Raw genomic sequence first — 23,885 nt, 5'->3', positions numbered from 1 at the left:
ATGCGTGACTGAACAGAGACACTCAGCGCTGGGAGTTTTATGCCTATTATGGAGCAGACAGTCATGCACTCTTGTTTTTGGAGTCTTCGCCATCAGTTATAGCATGAAGACATATTTATAGAGGAGGGGGATGTGTGTCTGCATCTTAACTAAATGCTTTTCCTTGCCAGTGTCTGTATAGAGCAGTTCTTTATGGGTCTGTTTTGTCAAGTCTATTATGATGAATTCATTTCATTAAAAAAAAAACATCTGGTGCTGTCAATACTTTGTACTAAGCCTGACTCCACAATATTATTAGATATTGTACCTACTTTGATACTGGATGAAATATTCCTCAGATTCAACAGTTAGATAGTAGTACAGTGGAACCTCTACTTACGAACTTGATCCGTTCCGTGACCCGGTTCGTAGGTGGAAAAGTTTGTTTCTCGAGTCAATTTTCCCCATTTAAAATAATGGAAAAGCAATTAATGTGTTCCAGCCCCCACCCCGAAAGTCAACCTTTTTGCACTGATATATGTTTACAACACTCTCAAATTAGTAAAAAATACATGTAGCGTTACTAAAAATAAAAGAGAAATACAGTGGTAACAGTAGTAAAAAAGAAATTAATAAAGTTTTAAGTGGTTACACATCGCTACTTTGAAGACGTGACGACTGGCTGGAGGAGTAACACAGGCACTGGCTGTATGACGGGAGGTGGAGGGTGGGTGGAATAACGGAGAGTAGGTGGGTGAATGTGGGGAGACGAAGCGTAGATACGGCTTAACTTAGCACGAATTTCGATGTCTGCTATTTACACTAATACTAAATTGCTAAAGCTACAATTTGCTAATCTTAAAAGCTCACTCAAGTCTGGGTGCTGGGAGACTCGCCGATTGGGGTCAGTGGCCATTTCCAGCCGCCGGCTCAGCGGAGCCTCGGGTTCGTTTCTAGAGTCGTGGTTTGTTGGTGGAGGCAAAAAATATTCAAATGCCCGATTCATGCCTTGGAAAGTTCATTAGTATAGGCGTTCGTTAGTAGAGGTTTTATTCAGTAACTACTGTAACTTCTTTGAAACTTACCGTTATAAATATATAGATTAGAGTTAAGAACTTACTTAAATTCTGCAATAAATTTGTAATAAAAATAATCACATTGCACTTTTTTCTTTCTCAGGACACTGACATTCAGAAGAAGATTGACCATGAGATCCGAATGCGTGAAGGTGCTTGTAAGCTCCTGGCCGCTTGCTCTCAAAGAGACCAGGCTCTTGAGGCCTCCAAAAGTCTCCTCACCTGTAACTCCCGCATCATGGCCTACATGTCCGAGCTACAGCGCATGAAAGAGGCGCAGGTCATGCAGAGGGTGGCGCGCAGGTATGGGTTCCCACTGTTTGTTTGGGTTGAATTTGCCACTAAATAGTTTTTAGTTTGGATAGTTTTATCACATACATTTGTTACACTACACCAGTAACAGTCCTTGTGCAAAATTCTATAGACTATAGTGAGCCACCTGTGCACCATAATTAACAATAATAAGTCTCTCTGGACAGGGGTGTCTGCTACATATCTTAAATGTAATGGAAAAACCAATAATTTAGCATATTATTTAATCAGATCTCTGGTTATTGACTACATCAGGTTGCTTTGCTGACATCAACATAGTTCAGGAGGTCAGATTGTGCACATGGTTTAAAGTGTGAGCTTTAATTAGTTACTTAAAATTGCATCCTATTGGTTGCCCAGTGAAGGGTAGGATCCCATTTAAGAAGCATCTAAACACAGAGGTAACTCACACAGTTTACACCTTGTGTGAATATACACCTTGAGTGGTCTGATCACTAAGTGTAGTTGTTAAAGCAGAAACACAGATTCTTAAAACAGACACAGACATAGCAAAGACGAATGAGGAACTGTGAAGCACCTGACAAACACTAGTCTCAGTAGGAAAATTGTCCAGAGATCAGTCACAGTTGATTTGTTGATGGTGGTCACAATCTTCAACTAATCCAAACAGGGCAGACTCTATATACAGTTCCTTCAGGCTACGTTCAGGTGAGGAGTTGGTGTGTTCTCCCTGTGTCTGCGTGGGTTTCCTCGGGGCGCTCCGGTTTCTTCCCACATTCCAAAAACACACGTTGGTAGGTGAATTGGCGACTCAAAAGTGTCCGTAGGTGTGAGTGTGTGAGTGAATGTGTGAGTGTCTGTGTTGCCCTGTGAACTGGACTGGCGCCCCCTCCAGGGTGTATTACCGACTTGCACCCAATGATTCCAGGTGGACCCACCGTGACTCTGAACTGGATAAGGGTTACAGATAATGAATGAATGTACAATACATTCCTGGTTAATCATGATCTTGCATTTCTTATCGCAGAACTGAGCATGAGGATATGTACTGAACCTCTGATTAGTCAAATATTTTTTGCATGATGTGGTAAACTTTTAATTCAACAGAACCAGTTCATGTCCCCAATATGTAGTAATGCAATTGCAGTATGGCATTTTCTAATAAATTAGAGTTTATTCTGTTAATTTACTCTTTAATAATGTTGGTTAAAATGACTCTTTATACGTGCAATTGTGTTTCAGGTCATCTGATGCAGGTCCTATGGATGACCGATCTCCATGTAAAGGCAAAGTTGCCATTTCAGGTATGGTTCCATTAATAAGAATCTAAACACACCAGAGTTTACACCTTGTGTCAATGTACACCTTGAATGATCTCAAAAATGGACTGCTAAGTGCAGTTGTTAGTGGTCTCCAAGACACATTGTGACCCATCCATTCAAACCAAAGTGACACGTGGACAGGGACGTGTGTAACTCCATTAAATCATTATTTTAAAAGACTTCTCAGTCCAGGTTAATTGGCATTAACATTCATGATCCATGCAGTCTGTTTGTTTGTATATTTTACACATATAAGGAAAGGTTTCCAGCCATGAAATATTAAGTGGTCAATGGCAAAATATTTGAGACTAACAGAATTGCCACGTGTAAACAGATTTGTGTCAGTGTCCACTTGTCGTCAGATTGTAAGTCCTCTGTTGTGTTATTTAAATAGAAACAGCAGTCAGCTGGCATAAGCACCACTGTCTCTCAAAACAAATCCAGTTTTGGCGGTGGTGGGCTATTTGTGTGTGTGTCAGAGACAGAGAGACAGAGTGAGTGTGTGTGCGTGAGTGTGGGGCACATTTGTAATGCTTCATTGAGGCCCTTTGTGTTAAGAAAGTACCCTGCTGCTTTATTTCTTAGCTGTGCAGTCTGGTGGGCTTGAGCTACTTGAGAGCACCTCCCACTTTTTACAGTTTCTCCCCACCCCATAATATTCAAGTTTTCGTCATGGTTCCGAGCTCTGACCACCAACCTGTAGCTTATTCTTGCTCTTAATAGTTGGCTGTCTGCGTGATATAAATGTGTGTGTGTGTGTGTGTGTGTGTGTGTGCCGCTGTTGCTTTTTCTTTGTTCCCTCTTTTTTTTTTAATATAAATTACAGTCTGTTGGAGGAATGTGAATGTCTATAAAACCAAAGCTGTGTGCATATGTGTACATATGCATAGGGATCTATTGAATGTTTGCCCCAGGCTGTCCTCTTCTGTGAAAGGTATAATTAGAAAAGCATTGTCAGGGGCTTCAGCGCTGTTGACCCTCTATCCATTAATAATAAAGACATACACACTCCCTTATTGAACAAGTGGCAGCATGAAATAGCTTGTGTACTGTTTCTTTAATATTATTCACAAATGAACACACATGCGTGCACGGACACACACACACACACACACACACACTCAAACCTGATGATTTCTCATATGCTGCAGTGATTATACCCTTAATTTTCTCGTAATGGCCCTTCATCCTTTATTTTTTTATTAACTTGTGTGGCAGTTCTCTCTTAATTAGATGAAGCATGACTGTGAGGCTGGCTCAGGCTTGAACAGATTAGAAATGATAAGTGCTGCCTTAATGCAGTGGGTGGTCCAAAGGGTTGATAAGGTATTGAGGGGACAGCCTTCACATTTATTTCTCCTTAAACCAGGAGCCTGCTGCCTCTAAATGAAAGAAAGAGAGAGAGAGATTGGTGAAGGAAGGAGGGCCATGGATAGTAATCATGATTGACACTGCACCGAGAGCTGGCACCAGTGTTTGTGGCTGTGAATGACACTGTGTTTGTGTATGCACAGTATGTCCCCTGACCTTGTCGCTTTTTGTTTTTTTGTTTTTTTCTGTCACAGATCTTCGAATCCCTCTGATGTGGAAAGACACAGAGTACTTCAAAAACAAAGGAGGTAAGCTTTGATGCATTGAGTCACCAATCAGAGCTGAGCAAATATAACTAGGATTGCCACAGATCCTTAAAATGTATTGTAAAACTAATTCTGAGTTTGAAATTTTGAAATGTTTAAAAATGTTTTAATTTTAGAAGATTGAACAATTTTAGATGGTGCCTAAAAAGAGTTTGAGAAACTTCATTAAGAGTAAAACATCTGTTAAAACATCTGCACTAATATCATGCACTAATAATATCACGATATTTCAGGATGTTTATAACGATATTCTTGATAATACAACACAACACTGAAAAATACTTTTATTGCAATAAAATCAATGTTATATTAATAGGAATTACAAGGGGTCCTCGACTTACGACGTTGATCCGTTCCTACGCCGTGTCGTAAATCGTTTTTCGGTGTAAGTCGTAACATACTTTAAGCCCTTATCCTATCCTAACACCTATCCTCCTCGGTCCCGAGCTGCGTAACCGTGTATTCTTCCGCCGCGCCGCGCACACCAAACACGCAGTTCACATTACGACGTTTACGACACAAAACCACTTAAGTCATAACAAGGCTTCATACAGTAAATGGGAGATGTGTCGTAACCACGAAACATCGTAACTCGAGACTGACGTAACCCAAGGACCTCCTGTATGTTAAATTAAATATTTAATATATATTAATAATATTAAAGGCTTCTTTCATTTCTTACATAATATCACGGTGTATTGTGCACCTGATATTTCATAACCAAGCCACTTCACTTTTTTGGAGCAAATTTCTCCACCTTAAGGCCACTTTCCACCATACTTCACTGTGGCTAAATGACTCATATAAAGAACGTATGCTGTATTATGGGTAACTGCATGACGTCATTACGTAAACAAATATAAATATTACAATATTGAATTATTTTTTTTTTTTATCGTTTTGAAAATGATGATGATATTATTGCAAACGATACGATACGGCACAGCCCTAATCTGCACAAACTTTGATAACAATTAGTGCTGTCATGATTAAACATTAAAAAAAATATTTATTAAATATTACCTTCTTGATTAATCTCAATAAGGTTGCAGTTTGCATGAGGATATTGTGTCTAATACTTTCCTTCTCTGTCTTTATATTTGTAGTTATTGTTTGGTTTGCAGATCATTTTGACGCTAAGGTTGTAGTGACATGTTTGTGTTTGCTCTGTTAGTAGTGGATCAGACACAGCAGTGCTGCTGGAATTTATTTTTTATTTATTTTTAACATTTTTGGTGGACTGTTCTCAGTCCAGCAGTGACCCTATAATCAATTCACTATAGATGATCTTATTAAAAATTTTATTTATTTATTGAATGATTGATTGATTGATTGCCAAGCAACATTCTTAATCACACTTTGTGGTCTGTTTTCAAGCACTGCATGTGTCATTGGTACATTTAGAAAGACAGTTTTTAAGATTAAGTCACAAATGTCTTAAACGCACCCACAAACGATTCAGTGCGGTTTTATAAGTCTAAATAAAGAACACAATCTTACTAAAGATTCCATAAAGCAACAGAAATTCTGAGTGTTGTTTTCACGCATGATACTGACATTTACAGTCATGAATGGACCCCATATGGCAAGGCTTTGTTTAATCTGTAGAATCCTCATACTACACCAGTCGCCGGGTGTAGTATTATTTATATTTTGCTGACATTGTTAATGGAAAATGTATGAATAAACGCTACAATGACTTTCCCAAAACACTACATTCCCCACTCACGTCCAGCTGTAGCTGCATATTTGCAGCTTAGAGGAAGAATAACTCATCTTTGGGTTCCTCTTTACTCTGATGGAAGCATTAGAGTCTGTATGTGCTTCAAGCTGTTCCTTACACATACACATTGACCTGTGTACCAAGACCAAGTTATAAAGTACATAGTTATTATTGAGAATAATCACAGATTGCCAGTTATTTGTAAATATTTAATTCCCAGTTGTTGTAATTCAATCTTGATTGTTGCAACAAACAAGCTTTTAATTACGTGTGTTTTGAAGCTATTAGAGCAGTGCAAAATGCTAACGCATTATTTACGCAGTCATCCATCCATCCATCCATCCATTATCTGAAACCCTTATCCAATTCAGGGTTGCGGTGGGTCCAGAGCCTACCTGGAATTATTGGGCGCAAGGCAGGAATACACCCTGGAGGAGGCGCCAGTCCTTCAGAGGGCAACACACACACACATTCACACCTACGGCCACTTTTGAGTCACCAATCCACCTACCAACGTGTGTTTTGGACTGTGGGAGGAAACCGGAGCACCCGGAGGAAAACCACGCGGACACAGGGAGAACGCACCAAACTCCTCACAGACAGTCACCCGGAACGGGAATTGAACCCACAACCTCCAGGTCCCTGGAGCTTTGTGACTGCGACACTACCTGCTGCACCACCATGCCGCCCTGAACACAGTCATCTTTTTTTAATGTGGAACATCTCTGCAGCTAATTCAAAATCTTTGATTTGGTCTTCTGATTAGCTGCCAAGCAGTGACAAAGGAAAATGCGCAGGCATTGCACCCAGCTTGATGACATTTCTATCTGCTGTTGTTTCCCACAGGTGATATTGTAATGCTATTATTAGGATTATTCACTTTACATGTCAGTGGTCTTAATCTTGTGGCTGATCCGTGCATATTGTAGGTTTTACTCCTTTAGTTATGGGTTTCTAATACATGTTTCAGTGGGTATTTTTATTGAGGAAAAACAAGGCGTCAGCACAGAATTTACAAGCCGAATAATGTAAAGCGACAAAACTTACTTTAGCTTTGCACTTGTAGTCCTGGAGTGAATGTGTTTACCATAAAAATGGAATAAATGTTCCCATAAGATGCTGAAGGTTTGTTAACTTAATTTGCAATGTTTTCTCTTCTCTCTCACCTCTCTCTTTTCTCTCTCTTTCTCAGAGCTCCACCGCTGTGCTGTGTTCTGTCTGCTGCAGTTAGGAGGAGAGATTTTTGACACCGACATGGTGATGGTGGACAGAACCCTCACAGATATCTGCTTCGACAACACTATAGTGTTGTAAGTTATTTAGTAATGTACACAGTCAGTGTCCCTGCTCATGGAAATCCATATAAATCATGTATGAGGCCGTTTTATCATGGAGCTCTGTTTATATAAGCTGTATTCATGTTTGCACTGAAGTATTATGAATCACTTCATCTGACATTGTTTGTGGTTTGAAAAGCCCACTGTATAGCTGCTGTGTTCAGTGTGTATATGTGTCTGTGTTTGAAAATGACCTGTTTTTTGAGCCTGATCACTCCCGAAGCTGGAGCATTTTTGACAGTAGGTCATTCATTAAATTGGACCATGATTTGGGTTATAAAAGCAAGTTCTAATAGATTAGGTTAGGCATTTTGCCTTTGTCCTGAAACATGTATTTTTGATGAAAAGCATGGATTCTGAAAGCGCCAAAAAGATTATGAATACATAACTACATCTAAACTAAATTATTATTTTTTTCATTGATTATCTGTAAGCGCTTATCCAGTTCAGGGTCGCGGTGGGTCCAGAGCCTACCTGGAATCATTGAGTGCAAGGCAGGAACACACCCTGGAGGGGGCGCCAGTCCTTCACAGGGCGACACACACACTCACATTCACTCACACACTCACAGCTACAGACACTTTGGAGTCGCCAATCCACCTACCAACGTGTGTTTTTGGACTGTGGGAGGAAACCGGAGCACCCGGAGGAATCCCACGCAGACACAGAAAGAACACACCAACTCCTCACAGACAGTCAGCTGGAGGAAACCCACGCAGACACAGAGAGAACACACCACACTCCTCACAGACAATCAGCTGGAGGAAACCCACGCAGACACAGGGAGAACACACCAACTCCTCACAGACACATAATAGCGAAATATATGTTGGATACCTAGTTTATATCCCAGTTTACTGTTAATCAAATTTGAAATAAATACTCGCATATAAGAATTTTTCTTTATGTATTGTTTTGTAGATTCAATTCAAGATACAGTATGATGTGTAATGTATAATGTGATTCCTCGAAATTTGTTATAATTATGCACTGAATTCCAACGAGCACAGTAGACCAGGTATTTTATTTTTACAGAGAACACATTATAACTTGTTTTAATTAACTTTTCTATGTTCAGTAATGAAGCAAGCCCAGGCTTTGAACTGAGGTTGGAGTTGTATAGCTGCTGTTCAGAAGATGATTATTCAGCAGGAAGCACACCACGTAAACTAGCCAGCAAGCTGAGCTCCTCCCTAGGCCGATCTTCAGGCAAGAAGTTGCGGGCGGCTATGGAGCCTGGAGCCTCCAGCCCAGTCAGCAACGGAGGAGCAGCACCACTGCTGCTGCCTGTACCTCCCGTGCCGTGAGTGTCTGTCTGGAAATGCAATGAAGAAACATACCGTATAATTAACTAACTCATTAACTACATAAATAAAAACAATTGTATGTGTGTGTGTGTCCACAGAGGACCAAAGTATCATCTCCTGGCTCACACTACTCTCAGTCTCTCTCACGTCCAAGACAGTTTCCGCACACATGACCTCACCATTACTGGCAATGGTAAAGAACTATTCGCATTTATATTCTGCCTCTCCTCTCCTCTCCCTCTCCCTACTGTTTTCTCTTTTTCTCTGTTTTGCCCCTCTCTCTAAAATGCCTTTCCTCTCCTTCTTTTTCTCTTCCACTTCTCTGCTTCTGTCCTCTACTTTCCATTTAGCCTCTGCCTCCTTCCATACCTTATATTCAGGTTTGATTGTAAGATGGATCATTGTTTTTTTCTTAAGGAGACTTCAAAAAGCCATTTACAAGAGATTAGAGCTTAGTTTTACGGCATTCTTGTTATCAGTCTATTAGAGGTAATCAGGCATGGACACATGCAGCTAAGTTCTTTTGTGTGTGTGTGTGTGGGGGGGGGGGGGGTGCTTGTCGGATTTATGATGTCAGGGTCAGTCTCATAAAACTGATTGTAAATTGCTAATAAGGGCTGCTTAATGGGTGAGTGTCTGTGAGGAGGGATATTAAGGTAATAGTGCTGAGCTGATGCTATTGAGATTTCATTCTTTATTATTGATTTCACAAACCATTCCATACTTTTTGTAAATAAATGTACTTTCTATTTGAATTGTCCTTTGCCAACTTGTTTTATTAATCTCTCTTCCTCTCTATCTCTCTCCTCTCTCTGTCTGTCTGTCTCTCTCTATCTATCTCTATCTCTCTCTCTCTCTATTTCTCTATCTATCTCTCGCTCTCTCTATCTCTCTCTCTCTATTTCTATCTCTTTATCTATCTCTCTGTAATTCTCTATCTATCTCTTGCTCTCTCTCTCTCTCTTTCTCTCTATGTTTAGAGGAGTGTTCTTACTGGTTGCCTCTGTATGGAAGTGCATGTTGTCGTCTGGCTGCTCAGCCTAACTGTATGACACAACAGATGATGAGTGGCTGCCTCAGGGTCAAGGTGAAACACTCACTGTCCTGACCACACACTGACTTTTCCCACATTGCTCATACTCAGATTTCTCATGTACATCACTTTCGATCTGTCCAGCTCGGTGGGGAGCCACAGGGATGGACGAATGTTTACGGTGTCCTAAAAGGAACAAATCTCTTCTGTTACCACCGCCAAGAAGACACGGAGGCCAATGTGGAGCCTTTATTAACAATCGGGATCAATAAAGTGAGTGCCCACCAGTGTGTGTCGACTGAGGGTGTGTCACAGTTCTGGGAGATGCTGTTTTAGCCAGGACCCTGATGTGTCAGCTCTGTTCAGTTCAGGAGCGGGTAGTTTGTCTTAAACCTTAATTTTATTATTTTTTATGAGTCAGATGCAAGTAAATAGAGAGACTGTGTCAGTCTGCCTGTGGGTTTTCCGTTGCACAGTACATGACATCCTTCTGGAGAGCACAAAGCTGTTAGCCTGCTAATGAATCTCTACTTCCACCTACTGGTGAAGAGAGGAACTACAACGTGTATATTCCATTTGAATTCCAATTAAATTGTATTGTGGTGAAATGTGATATTTCATTTGTATTGAGCTGTTTTCTAAGGAATTGAATTAAAACCGGGCGGCACGGTGGCGCAGCAGGTTAGTGTCGCAGTCACACAGCTCCAGGGACCTGGAGGTTGTGGGTTCAATTCCCGCTCCGGGTGACTGTCTGTGAGGAGTTGGTGTGTTCTCCCTGTTTCTGTGTGGGTTTCCTCCCACAGTCCAAAAACACACGTTGGTAGGTGGATTGGCGACTCAAAAGTGTCCGTAGGTGAGTGTGTGTGTTGCTCTGTGAAGGACTGGCGCCCCCCCCAGGGTGTATTCCCACCTTGCGTCCATTGATTCCAGGTAGGCTCTGGACCCACCGCGACCCTGAATTGGATAAGGGTTACAGATAATGAATGAATGAATTAAAACAGTTATAGTTTAAAATGAAAATGTCTGTATTCATGTCTGTTTTTAAAGCTTTGAAGTAATTTTATTTGAATGAACTAGTGGCTCTTTTTTCAACAGGGGCATGGGTTGTTATATAGATTCACTTCAGAAGTCTTTGCCAAGTTTATAAAACCTTAAAAACTCATATGTAGTATTTTACTGTTCACAGTAAAACATTTATACGGCTGTTACTGCCAGATGTGGCCTTATTTGTCCTTGCCCTAAAGACTGTAAAGCAATACATTTAATGAGATGTTTCTGTTTGTGTGTGTTGTAGGAGACTAGAATACGAGCGGCCGAGAGAGACCCTCACAGCAAAGCTCAGAGTATCTGCATCAGTAATCAGTACGGAGGAGAAGAGGTCACACACACGTTAGCCACAGAGAGTCGAGAGGACACTCAGCGTTGGATGGAGGCTTTCTGGCAGCAGTTTTTTGACATGAGTGAGTGATAACCTTTACAGATGTATAAAGGGCAGTAGAGATGTATTCCTTTGTAAACCATTAGACTACCATTTATTCGTAAATATTCTGTATCATGAAATACCATAATTGTTTTTGTCCCCACTACCCTCCCTCTCTAGAACTGGGTTTTGAATGTACATGTGATTTCAAAATAATATTTATTTTCCCTTGTTGTGGCTTGGTTGACTGAGCAGTTGTCTCCCTCTACAGGCCAGTGGAAGCAGTGCTGTGATGAACTGATGAAGATTGACCAGCCTTCACCTCGCAAACCAGCTTTGGTTACAGCCAAGCAGGGCTCTCTCTATCATGAGATGGGTAAGAGACTGCAACACTGAACTGTGTTCAATTTATGGACTAGCTGTGTATTTCTAAATATCACTTATATCCTAAGAAACCATAGTTATAGGCAGTGAGAGTGTTAACTCATGTCATTTACATTCACTGGCCCCTCTCCAGAGCTACTTACAGTTTAAATTAAGTTACACTGATAGATGGGTAGTAGTTAGGAGTCTTGCCCAAGGAATGTTATGGATATTACATGGTATTTCTGCCAAAGGTGGGTCTTGAATAGTCATTATTAATGCTAGGTACAATAGATACACACTGGTTTCGGTTCCTGGTTTGGAAACATCTCTCCTAGTCGCTGTAGATGAAAGACATTCTATTTCTGACACACTGACATTTCTGACTTTCTCTGTCTCTCTTTTGTCTTTCCCTTTTTCCTCCTTTGCTTTTGCTTTGCTTCTTTCACTGTCCATTTTCCGTCACATCCACCGTTTTCTTTATTCTTTTTTCTTTTGATGTCTATTATTTTTATATTAATCTCATTAAAAATATATATCATCATCATCATAACAAATGTTCCATTTTCTCAATCACACCCTGATTTTGTTTTGGTTTCACCAAACAAATACACACCCCTCCTTTCAGCTCCCCCTCTCTCTGCCCCTCCGTCCTGCGAGGGTCTTCTGCTGCAGGATAACGCTGTTTCTGCTGAGATTCGTGCTCTGCTCTCCTCCTATTACAGCGACAGGTGAAGTAATCAGAGAGGTTGTTTTGAGCAGGTCATACACTGAGCAACCCCTTTCACTGCTGCTGAATCCCTCTGTAGTTTGGCCTTTATCTGTGTGCAGGGTCTAGACATTGATCTGACATTGTGCTATAGAGAATATAATACAGGCGCTGGTATATTTCTACTGACTTTTCTGCATTGTTTATTTATTGAGAAGAGAGTGAGTGAGTATTTAATACATTTTTAATTCTAATCTTAAGTTTAATTCTAATCACAAGTATTGTGATGATGTAATGCCAATGTGTTCCTTTGTGGAGCCCCCTGACGAGAATTTTCATGTGCTACTCACTGTAAAGCTTGGTGTTGCCTTCTAGGATGCACCTGGTAAAAACCATAGGTTAGGATTATAAAGGTGTAGCATGCAGCTAGGATTCAAGTCCCGTTTGTTCTGCATTGCTCTGCATTTATTCAAAAGTAACAGCTTTGTCCTGTACGTCCTCCTGTAGTTATTGACAGTTCTGATGACATTGGCACAGTCACTGACATCCTGACGAGGCGCCTTGAAGAGTTTGAGTTCCGAACCCAGCTGGACACCCCACCACACTGGATGTCACTTTTTGAGGAGGAGCATCCTAGAAGCCCTCAAAACCACCGTCATCATCATCAGCACCATACCTCACGCCTCTCCCCTCATTCCCCCAGCCCTCGCCTCCACAGCCGCCAACCCCGCAGCCCTTCTGGCCTCCTGTCGTCTGATGCCAGCCTGACTTCTGACAGCGATAGCCCCCGGAGCTCCAGCCCTCGCTCACACCGTGCCTGGTCCCAGGACCTCCGCTATCGCCCACGGACTCTGTCCCTGGATGCCAAGCTGTCCAGCCTCAAGGCCCAGCGGGGTTATAGGGGCTTCCAGTGCTCCTGTCAGGCTCCTTCCACAGGTTCAGTTTCTCCACGGCCCACGCAAACAGCCCTGTCCTGCTCCAGCTCCACCTCCAGCAATAGCTCCAGTGAGGGCAGCAACAGCCCAGAGACGGATCTGGCTTTTTCGAGGCCGTCCGGTCCCCGCCGCAGCCTGAGGAACCTCAGAGCCAAACTGGACCCTAGGAACTGGCTTCAGAGTCAGGTGTAGCTCTACTTGGTTCTCTCAGAATGGGTGGTTCTGGTTACACTCGGGCTTTCTCAGTTTTTATGCAATCTCTGGAGAGAACTGGATTCCTCAGGCTAAGGATGTGACTGCCCTCACCTGGACTGGACGGGTCTAAAGATGGTAATGGACAAATGCTTTTAGTTTATGGGAGATTTCCTTTGCAAAATGGTCACCACAATGGGAGATGGACAGTTATGTACACACAGCTCACGTGTTCTAAATGCAAGAACCTGTTTTTCTGAACATCAAAATGGAGAGTAGAACACACCCTGTAAATCCGTATTCCTCTACTGTGTGTTCCAAACACAGTAGATATCAGCATCTTGTGGGTGTGGCCTGTTTCACTGTCTGTGCTCATCTCACAAACAGGCATTTTGTAAAGTTCTCAACACTTATGTCACTGATTTGCCTTTACACATAAGCTGCTTTATAATTAGAAGATGTGTTTAAAAATAATAATCAGGTTTTAGAGCTCCATTGGTGTGTGTCGTTCAAAGGAAATGCAAGATGTAGTTATTAACTTCAAAAACTAAGGTCTGTCACAAGTTCCACTGAAACAACAATAAAAAAAACCTAAATCCCACAAAGTGGGAAACACATGAGGATCCGTTATAGACGACTAGTTCATGAAGTCTCTCAAAATACTTTGAAACACAAGCAAAGAAGGTGTTATTGTTTGTTTGTTGTATGTGATGCGCTGATATGGGCGTTGCGTTATGAACAAATTTACAGAAGTATCAGCAAATATTTAAAAATACATCTCTAAGTTGCTCAGATAATACATAATAAAATGTGACTCCATTATCACTTGTAACTGTGATGACCTCAGAGTACTTCTTTCTCAGTGTGAACCTCTACTGGTGAAAACAGAGGCTCTTCTCCAAACCGTTTTTTTTTTTTTTTTTTAATGCTTTGGTCCAGAAAGATGTGTATTTTTGGTCATTGGCGAATTTTATACCGACATTGAGTTTCTAACAAACTTTTCGTCTGTCGTGCTGAAAGCACACACGCACACACACACACACACACACACATATATATATAAATTAATTACTATGCAACAGTTTTTCCAATTTGTTATGGCCTTAATTTACTTTTGCATCATTGGTACCTTTATAATCTTCCCATTACGTCATTGACACGTTTTGCACTTTTACGATTTGAAAGGAATTGGGACAATTATGGGGAAGATTGCAGTGAATTATATAAGCAACTCTACCCTTTGTAAAACAAAGCAGTGGCTAAAAAAATATTAGCTATTGTCTAAGGTGACCAGATCTGAGATGGTGAAAAAGAGGACGTCTCCGGGGATGACGACGACTACAGATGTGCAGACTGACCAATTAAATGTTCACAGAGAAGGTTATCGACCAATAACGGTAGCTCTACAGTCAGACCGTCCAATCAGAAGATTTTAGGCAACTTCACCCCGCCCCCTTCTCACTCAAGCGAACCAATCCGAGTAGGGGAGGGCGGGACTAGCTTGTGAATGAAACTTCTCGAAGTTCTATGTAAGCTCTATGAAACTAAAAAAGAGGACATGTCTGTGTAAATGAGGACGTCTGGTCACCCTATACATTGTCTGCACCGTGACAAATTCAATACACATTATCAGAAGTTAATATGAATACAGTGTCATACACTATTTGATTCTCAGGAGTGTTCCCATTTCATTAAATCCTCATAACCACTGCAGTAAATGTAAAACATTTGAAGCAAACCAAGAATGCAGTGTTGGATCATTTTGCATTTTGTCTGAAAAGCTTGCTCAGTTTTACTGTAAAATAAACGTTTGCTCTGAATTGTCTGGATAGTAACAATTATATTAAAATGTTAAGACAAACATATTCAATAATATGGCTGTTGTTTCATCACAAGAGCTACGTCTTGTATCTAAAATGTCTGTAAATTCATCCGTGCAGTGTTTTCCTATTGTAAAGTTTTGTAATTTAACAGATGCTTTTGTTAAAACTGTATTTTATCATGTTGATTTTGTTATAAATACTATAATAAGATATTTTATCAGAAGAGTACAGAGCTAACCATCCTGGTAGATAGCTTTAAATATTAACCCTGAGATGAGTGTCGTGCATGCACATTGTCTTTGGAGAGGTGACTAATTAAACATGTAGAATATTAACAGTAATAGAAATGACATGATTAAAAAGCATTAAATAAAATACAAACTAATTCACTGTTGGTTTTCTTCTATGTTTTTACACACGGCTGGGAATGGCCTCAAAGCACTTTACTGAAGCAGACGGATTAATCTTTTAATATCAAAATTTTATTTTCGTGCAACAACATACATGTTATGGATATGGATTCAAAGACAGTCAAGAAATTCCAGGAAATGATACGATAAAGAGTGTGGATCTGGCGCTGCATAGTACGAGTGTCCAAAAGGTTAATGTGCATGGATTAAAAAGAATTCATACTGCATTAAAAAAAGACTCATTTTTAAACAATTCATTCGCTTATAACTCTTTAAATGACAGTGAGCTGGATCAGACAAAAGTGTGAAAATGTAAGGCACTGAATTTTGAATTAAAGGAAATGAACCCTGGCTGCAGAGGCCTGGTGAACCTCTATAAAACAGCACTTAACCAACCAAAAAATATCCAAACGTTAATATAGAAAGGTGTGCTATTGAAGTGTGTTGATAGATTACGATGGTGGTGATACACGTTTGTAGAGATGTATGATGTTACATAAAATTAAACAATCGTGGTTTAATAATGTGTACGTTTTACTCTAGCGCTTAGTCCATGTCCTCAAAAATACACTACAGAAAAATATAGCCTCTTAGGTAGGGGTTGGTTAGAAAAAGGATATCCTCACTGTTACAATAACAACAATGTATATATTTATATATAAAAGGATCAAACTCTGCTCAGCAGCACCATAGAAATTTTTAAAGTAATACAGGGAACATCCCCTATAAAAATCAGTGGAAAAAAAAAGACGTTCATACATGCTCTAAATGCAGCTGTAATGTAGGCGTATTGTTACTGTATCTAACATTAACATTGCAAAGTCATATATCAGTCAATAGCACAGTTCATGAAAGGGTTGTGATTGACAGATTACATGTTAGAAACATAACCAACAATCAGCAGAGCACATCAGGGAAAATAAAAAATGAAGAATGACGTATAGACCACGCAGGTTAGCATCAAGCAACCTGATCGGCTGACCTCTAAACTCCGCCCACAAGTCGGTTCTGTCGTAACTACTGCTGTGTTCGTGACCGTGGGGGAACTGGGAATGGGAACTTCATGTGGGGAGATCCCACAAACGTATTAAATCAGTGGCTGCACTCTAACATGCTCGCTCTTTGTGCAGGGTTAGGGTTAAATCTGGGTCCACAATGGGTGCCCTTTAAAGTATCACTGATTTTAAGGTTGTGTACCAAGTTTTGGACACAGTTCACCCACCGTACTTGGATGAGTGCTCAGTGCAAGAGTCCATTATTTCCTCAACCTCAAATAGCTGAAGATGCATGAAGGTGTTGGGGTGGGAAGGTACACTGAGTTGGAACAGGCCACACTCCTCCTCCCGGTTCTGAAGAATGTAACATATTTTTTGACTATGTTTAAGCCTTACATCAGTGGTCACCTGCTTAGTTCCAACACACAGTCCTTTCTACCATGCATCATGCATCAGATCTAAGAACTCCTGGACTCTGATTTGTTTCTGGTTGATATTAGACTTTGTAGGAAGGCAGATCTGAGCAGAGTGGGTGGCTACGACTTCACAGAATAGTGCTAATATTCTACTGAGACTAATGAGTTTGGTTTGGGGGGTCATCTTCATTAGACAGCACTTAGTTTCCAGTATAAAATTCTACAAGATTTTGGCTGAAATCTATTTTGCCGCTATGATACATAACAAAAAACGTCTGAAATGAATATTGTCCTTAATTTTCATTTTTAGACAAAAGCAGAGTGGAATGGGATTTTTGCCCACATCCTTTAAAGTGTGTCTGACCTCACAACAGTTACAACAGAACGAGGCATTTGTGAGTCAAAAAAACGCACAGAGAAAATATTCCGCACACAACTTCAGCCAAGCTCTGACCTCTGGCTTCTCTCTTATTCTCTTATAGTTTTTGATGTGTCTTTTGTTCGTTCCCTTGTTCTCCCAGTGCCTCCACTATGGTTCATCCAGTAGATCAGGAGTGCTCTTGGGCCCCCTCTCCTGGTCAGAGTTACCCTCTCCCTGAGGGCTGCTACTGAAGCAAAGGGCAAGAGGAAGAGTGTCTCTGAAGGAAAATAACGTTCTTAGATGGTCTCTACATAGTTGGCAGGGAACAGTCCTTGGCGGCCATCTTTGCTGAAACCTCGCCACCAGGCTTTGTCCACGGTTTCCACGTCACTGATGATGTCACCAGGCTCAAAGGAAAGCTCAGTTTCATCCTCTGAAGGAAAAGCAGGGAGAATATATATAAATACACACATGGGCATTATGACCATATATGTGCATTATTGTCCTATATTTGGTCATTATACATATTTCTGGGGAGTAGTTCTAAAATAAAGAATGGCTGTGAATATCAGTGATGTCAAGTCGTGTGTGTGTGTGTGTATGAGAACAAAAATAAGGCAATGCTGACCTGCTTGGTAATCATAGAGAGCTCGCACACATAGAAGCCGCCTGGCTGTATTTAACTGTTGGAAAGAAATGGCTTTAGTGTTTCTTGCTTCACATATTAAACTGCAATTCAGTGAACAGAAGAAAAAGATGGCTCTTGTAAACACACCTCTCCGTTCTCTGGAGCCTCTTCTATATGGACGTCCTCTTCTTCGTCTGTCTCTTCACGGTTGACGATGTACGTGCACTTCTCTGGTGTGCTTTCCTCAGAGTCTGTGTATTCCTTGGCTACATAGGGGACATACAGGGTACAGACAGTAAGTAAATGCCCACTATTTGTTTTTTGCCCTATACACCAGCGCTCTGGTTTTAGAAAGAGGTTAAAATGCAGAATATCAGCTTTAATCAAAACTATGTACATCAGTAACCCCCCGCAGAAAGCTCTGGATTCATAATATACACTGAACGATCAACGGATTACCTACATTGTATCTACACTCACTGTCCATTTTATCAGCTCCACTGACCACATAAGAGCACTTCTTTGCACTTCTATAATTACAGACTGTAGTCCACCTGTTTCTCTGCATATTTTTCTATCCCCTTTCACCCTGCCCTTCAATGGGACCCCCACAGGAGCACCACAGAGCAGGTGTGATTTGGGTGGTGGATCTTTCTCAGCGCTGCAGTGACACTGACCGGTGGTGGTGTGTCAGTGTGTTTTGCTCTGGTACAAGTGGATCGTTATCCATTATTCTAAGTGAATAAGTACATATACTCAAAGGCAGAATTTCCAAACCACCGGGCCACAACATCTGCCAAATACCACATGGAGAAGTAGCAGCAAACTGCTTGCTTTTTTAAACAAGAGCAAAGAGAAACTAGGCAAGCCTAGATTGCCGGACTGCCATTAGCCATATAGCCATTGTCACAGAGGTGTTTCTGGCATTTTAAAAACAGGAAATGCCCAAAATACATACCCCTGTCATTGGAAGGTCTGGGGAAGCTTTGGTGCTTTATATCAATGTCTTTGTTTACATGTGTTTTTTATTGTCGGATTGTGTTGTACAGAAAATATGGAGGGTAAGTCTAATAACTGCAGAAAGGAAAAAATCAGTTTTGTTCATAATATCTAACACCGGCATCAGTGTTTTTCTGATTTTATTTTCATTTTATTTGAAAATATACACTTGATGATCTTCAATGTAACAGGTTAAAGCATGTGACGTTTAAGTAGGCTGTGCGTAGCTATATGGGGTTTTATAAACACACAAACGCCACAAAATGTCTCCCCACCACTTCCCTTTACAATATCTCAGGCAAAGACACATACTCACGTGAAATAAGATAAATTCAGCAGTCATCATTTCCCCAAGTCGTCTTGCTAAATTGAGCCTGAGGCTAACATGCAAGGTGTCGCGCCAAACACAGCCCCAGAAACACACACAAATGGAGTGCGTTCCTGTCTTATTTCCTATTAATTAGCCACGGATTGCACTGAAGAACCTACTGTTCTTTGATTTCAGCTTGGAACAAATTTTTCTGGTCCTTGTCGGTGGAAACATGCCGAACATTTCCAAATTTCGCTCAAACAAACAGGATTGTGAACTATGACTGCACTAACAACAGATGGTGTAGTAGCCTCACCTTAAGTTTTCTCGGTGAAATACGGCTGAACTAATAGTTCCTACTCGTGCATGTGCATTTCAAAATAAGGAGTCAGTCCTTATTATATTTTAATATTTTATTTTTCATAAGATCTAATTAATGCAATTCAAAAAGTATTTTGTGAGAGCAGTCATGGACACTGAATCTGTCAGTGTGGAATCAGACTGGAGATGTGGGTGTGTTCATTGTACCTTTCTTGAGGAGAAGAGCAGCTGTAACAACTTCATGGGACAAAATACATAACCCTTTCTGAAAGGCTACTCTACTTTTACTTGCCAGTCTCTACTTTATTGAGAAGGTTTTACATGAAGTACAGTAACATATCTGTGAGTACTGGATTGCATTCTGCTACTTAAATATTAGTTAGTTCTGGATCACTAACAACCTCCATTCCAAAATGGAACCTAGAAAAGGTGTCTATGAACATTTGGATCTACAGCGTTAGTTAAAAATCACATAACGTCTCATAAAAACATCTTTACCTGTACCATTCTGAAGACACACACCATTTTGCTCTGGTTTGTTCTGAGTTACTCCATTCTCAGACACCGTCACATACTCCTCTGCAAACAAAAGACTGATGTTTAAAAAACAAAAACAAACCACCAATAGCTTCTTTATAATCTACCGCTCTACTCCTCACCTGTGTCATCTGTAATATCAGCTTCAATCTCATCTTCTGGGAGTTCCACCAGTGCTGGCTCTTCATACTCTGCTCGGGCCACTCTTGAATCTTCAGTCTGTTCAGCTACTTCCTGCTGCTGCTCCTCTGTTGGTTCCTCCTCCTCTGCGAGAGAGCTAACCACAGGCTGGACTCTGGCATCCAGGCCTGGCTCAGTGGGCTGCTCGGGCTCAGCTTCATCTGGACAGCTCATGCTTGTTTTGGTTTCTGAAGGTGGAGTGGAAATGGTGCATGGCTCCTCTGGTTCCTCCTCCTCCTCCTCCTCCTCTTCATCTTCTTCAAGCAGCACAGCCTTGACTGTGCAATCCATCTCTGGTTTTAGCTCACTCAACATGCGGGGGCTGGAGACAGACTCTGAGAAACAGTTTTAAAATCTTTCATTATGAGGAAATTCAAATGTGCAAATGCTTCTAAACATCCCGCATAATTAGTGAATTCAGTTATTTTAAGCTGACACAGATGCTGAATTGTGCATGTTCAGCTTTTAAATCTAAAATATAAATTAAAAAACATGAAATTAAATAGGATGCTCTGGAGCAGATAGACAGGAACTTATGATCACCATGCTCAAGGCCCAGGGTCAGCTAGATGGATATAAAGCCTCCAGGCATTGAGCCATTGGGCTGTGGAGCAGTGGAACTGGGTTTCTGAAGGGATTTAGCTCCAGTTGATACATCTGGAATGAGTTGGACTGGCTTTTGTGATTCAAAACTAATCGTACAGCATCGCTTCCTGACCTCAATAATGCTGTCATGGCTGACTGCCATTAAAGCTTCATAGCAGTGTTCCAATGTCTAATCTAAGACTTCTCAGAAGGTTAGAGGCTGTTATGAGCTCCCTCTTAATGCCCTTGAACTCTTCTATTATCTTTGGGCTCTATTTGACCACATTCATTGTGTATTTTTTGCTTTATACTTAATGATTTTTCTAATTTGAAAACCACTTCTAGCTGCTTTAAGGCTTTAACCTCTTTAATAAATATGGATTTATTTAATCAACAAAGATACACAAAATATGTGATGCATAAATCTGGTTAACAAATGTAATTCTAATCATGTTCTGGTGGTTTAAATTGTTGGGGTCAAACTGAGCCCTAGGGAAATAAGAATCTTTAAAGATAACAGGAAGGTTAATGTAAGATGCTATATGGGCTACTAGCCTCACAACACTATTTGAGGCTCATTGCTGATTATTTCAACAGGCTAATAACTCATTTAAGAACGTAATCACAAAGATAATTGGGTTCACCTTTAATCTGGAGTGGACTCTCAGGCAGAGGGGCTGTCGGAGCATTTGGAATGGCCACAGTTTCCTGTCTGTCTAAGGATAATTCACTCTCAATCAGGACTTCAGACATTAGAGGAGCTGAAGCATCAGAGATGGGCAGTCTTGGTGGGCTGGACTGCGGTGGTGGTGGTGGGCTGGACTGTGGTGGTGGTGGTCTGGCGAGTGGTGGGCTGGACTGGGGTGGTGTTTGTCTGGCGAGTGGTGGGCTGGACTGGGGTGGTGGAGGTCTGGCGAGTGGTGGGGTGGACTGGGGTGGTGTTTGTCTGGAGGGTGGTGGGCTGGACTGGGGTGGTGTTTGTCTGGAGGGTGGTGGGCTGGACTGGGGTCGTAGTGGTCTGGCGAGTGGTGGGCTGGACTGGGGTGGTGGAGGTCTGGAGAGTGGTGGGCTGGACTGGGGTGGTGGAGGTCTGGCGAGTGGTGGGCTGGACTGGGGTGGTGGAGGTCTGGCGAGTGGTGGGCTGGACTGGGGTGGTGGAGGTCTGGCGAGTGGTGGGCTGGACTGGGGTGGTGGAGGTCTGGCGAGTGGTGGGCTGGACTGGGGTGGTGTTTGTCTGGAGGGTGGTGGGCTCCTAAGAGAGGCCACCGGTGGAGCAGAGCTCTGGGCCGGTGATGTTGGGGGAGATCTTACTGGGGTTGGAGTTGTGACTGGACGGAAGTTGGGACTTGTTGGAGACAATGGCCGATTGAAGGGGCTAGTGGGTGTGCGAGAGAAAGGGGAGGTGAGGGAGGGGCTGAGAGGGGACGTGGAGCCGCTGGCAGCACTGGCCCGCTCGAAGATGAAGGCTGTGTCCGTCAGACTGCGTTGGTAACGACGGAATGGAGACTTGCCTGGGTAAGTAATGGTGAGGAAAAAAGCATATTAAATATAATGAATATAATGAATTCCTTAATCAGCAGTTAACGTGTTCAGACTCAGACAGAGGCCACGTTAAAAAGATAATGTGTACAACCCAACAAACCAATCAGATCTGAGTAAATCGCATTAGCGTCAGTCTGAATGCAGCCGTACCTGAGCGTGGGGACATAGGGCTGGAGGAAGTTTGGGATGATGTGGATGACAGCTGTCTGAAAAACTCCCGCGGGTTCATCGAACGCTGAGAGACCAGTGCTGCTGCCTCCTAGTGGTGAATAAAGAGAAATCAGTAGCATCTGAGCTTAAATCATTTGAAACTGGAATAAACCTTTTGGTTTCAAAGACACTCACAGCAGCCTTCTCGATGGACTCACTGCGCCTGAGACGAGCTCTCATCTCCTCTTCATGCTCCCTCTGCTGCAGCTCCTGTCCATCACACAGTTATCAGTGAAAACCTATACCTTTTCTATCAAAACATACAATCAGTCATAAGTGACAAGCTCAGAAACCAGATCCTAGTCCTTGGAGGAACCTTTAATGATTCTATCATGAAAACTGAGACGTACTCCTAGAATTCTGTGGTCATTTTTGTGGAATTATGTAGATCAATGAATTCAACAATCGTGAAGATGCATGTCAGGGCAAACGTACTGTTTTATGTGTGTTTATGTTTGGTTATTGGTTTGATAATGTATATGTTTACTTTATTTACGAAGGGCTTTCAATAAGTTTTCTGGACTGATATAATCTACTAATCCTCAGGTAATTTACATTGTGTCTCAGAAGGGTTTAATAAAGAGAACATCAGCTCTTTTTGATGAATCGTTTTGCAGAATCACTCTAAAAACGAAACGAGTAACACAAGTCTGAAGAGGAAAGGTAGGTTCTGTAGGTTCCAAGGCATTAGTCCTCCACCCTACAGCCCAGACCTATGCAGAGCTAACAAATGCAGAGCTAACAAATATACATCATGGAGGATTACATAGAAGAAAATATATAATACATTTCATATGTTTGGGCAGCACGGTGCTTAGTGGTGAGCACCTTCGCCTCTCAGCGCTGGGATCTTGGGTTCAAGTCCCATCTGGGTGGAGTTTCCATGTTCTCCCCGTGTCTGCATGGGTTTCCTCCCACAGTCCAAAAACATGGAGGGTAGGTGAATTGACTTCTGTAATAACTGTCCTGGTGTGTGAGAGACTGAGTGTGTATGTGAATGTATGTCTATATGTGTGTGAGCCCAGATATGGATTAGCACTCTGTCCTGGGTGAAACCCTAGTGCCCGATGCAGTCCTCCAGGTGGACGGTTGTTCCTGGTCGAGAGTACGCTGTGTGTGTTTGGCTGCCGCTTCTCACCAGTGTGTGTAAATTGAGCGTTCTGAGCAGTGTGGATTGTAAAGCGTCTTTGGGTGTCTAGAAAGGTGGTATATAAGTGAAAGATATGTGTTTTACTTCATCCCTGTTTCCTGAGAACCTTACA

At 41.7% G+C, this 23,885-nt stretch overlaps 2 protein-coding genes across 5 annotated transcripts in view; one reads left to right on the top strand and one right to left on the bottom strand.

The window, feature by feature from the left end:
- LOC136676443 (rhotekin-like) overlaps nt 1–15,499 on the top strand; it is a 78,391-nt gene extending 62,892 nt beyond the window's left edge. For 3 of the 4 annotated variants that reach the window (XM_066653479.1, XM_066653480.1, XM_066653481.1), the window contains exons 2-12: nt 1,159–1,358; nt 2,571–2,632; nt 4,216–4,269; nt 7,203–7,320; nt 8,426–8,650; nt 8,753–8,847; nt 9,635–9,741; nt 9,832–9,960; nt 10,982–11,147; nt 11,379–11,483; nt 12,687–15,499. In XM_066653479.1, coding sequence (XP_066509576.1) covers nt 1,159–1,358; nt 2,571–2,632; nt 4,216–4,269; nt 7,203–7,320; nt 8,426–8,650; nt 8,753–8,847; nt 9,635–9,741; nt 9,832–9,960; nt 10,982–11,147; nt 11,379–11,483; nt 12,687–13,306 — 1,881 coding nt within the window. In that variant the 3' untranslated portion in view covers nt 13,307–15,499. Of the gene's footprint in view, nt 1–1,158; nt 1,359–2,570; nt 2,633–4,215; nt 4,270–7,202; nt 7,321–8,425; nt 8,651–8,752; nt 8,848–9,634; nt 9,742–9,831; nt 9,961–10,981; nt 11,148–11,378; nt 11,484–12,098; nt 12,202–12,686 lie in introns of all 4 variants that reach the window. The other variant, XM_066653482.1, reaches the window with a different exon arrangement.
- A 123-nt stretch (nt 15,500–15,622) lies between these two features.
- The window catches only part of LOC136677363 (drebrin-like), a 53,587-nt gene continuing 45,324 nt past the window's right edge, over nt 15,623–23,885 (bottom strand). The window contains exons 9-16 of the mRNA XM_066654888.1: nt 22,759–22,833; nt 22,564–22,672; nt 21,516–22,382; nt 20,229–20,621; nt 20,068–20,148; nt 18,087–18,205; nt 17,940–17,994; nt 15,623–17,744 (exon numbers count right to left, since the gene is read on the bottom strand). Of these exons, the coding sequence (XP_066510985.1) occupies nt 17,608–17,744; nt 17,940–17,994; nt 18,087–18,205; nt 20,068–20,148; nt 20,229–20,621; nt 21,516–22,382; nt 22,564–22,672; nt 22,759–22,833 (1,836 nt within the window). The 3' untranslated portion in view covers nt 15,623–17,607. The remainder of the gene's footprint in view (nt 17,745–17,939; nt 17,995–18,086; nt 18,206–20,067; nt 20,149–20,228; nt 20,622–21,515; nt 22,383–22,563; nt 22,673–22,758; nt 22,834–23,885) is intronic.

This window comes from Hoplias malabaricus, chromosome X2 (assembly GCF_029633855.1).
Source record: "Hoplias malabaricus isolate fHopMal1 chromosome X2, fHopMal1.hap1, whole genome shotgun sequence".
NCBI classification, from domain to species: domain Eukaryota; kingdom Metazoa; phylum Chordata; class Actinopteri; order Characiformes; family Erythrinidae; genus Hoplias; species Hoplias malabaricus.
The sequence above is the reverse complement of the archived record's forward strand: the minus strand, read 5'-3'. Positions and strand labels throughout refer to the sequence as shown.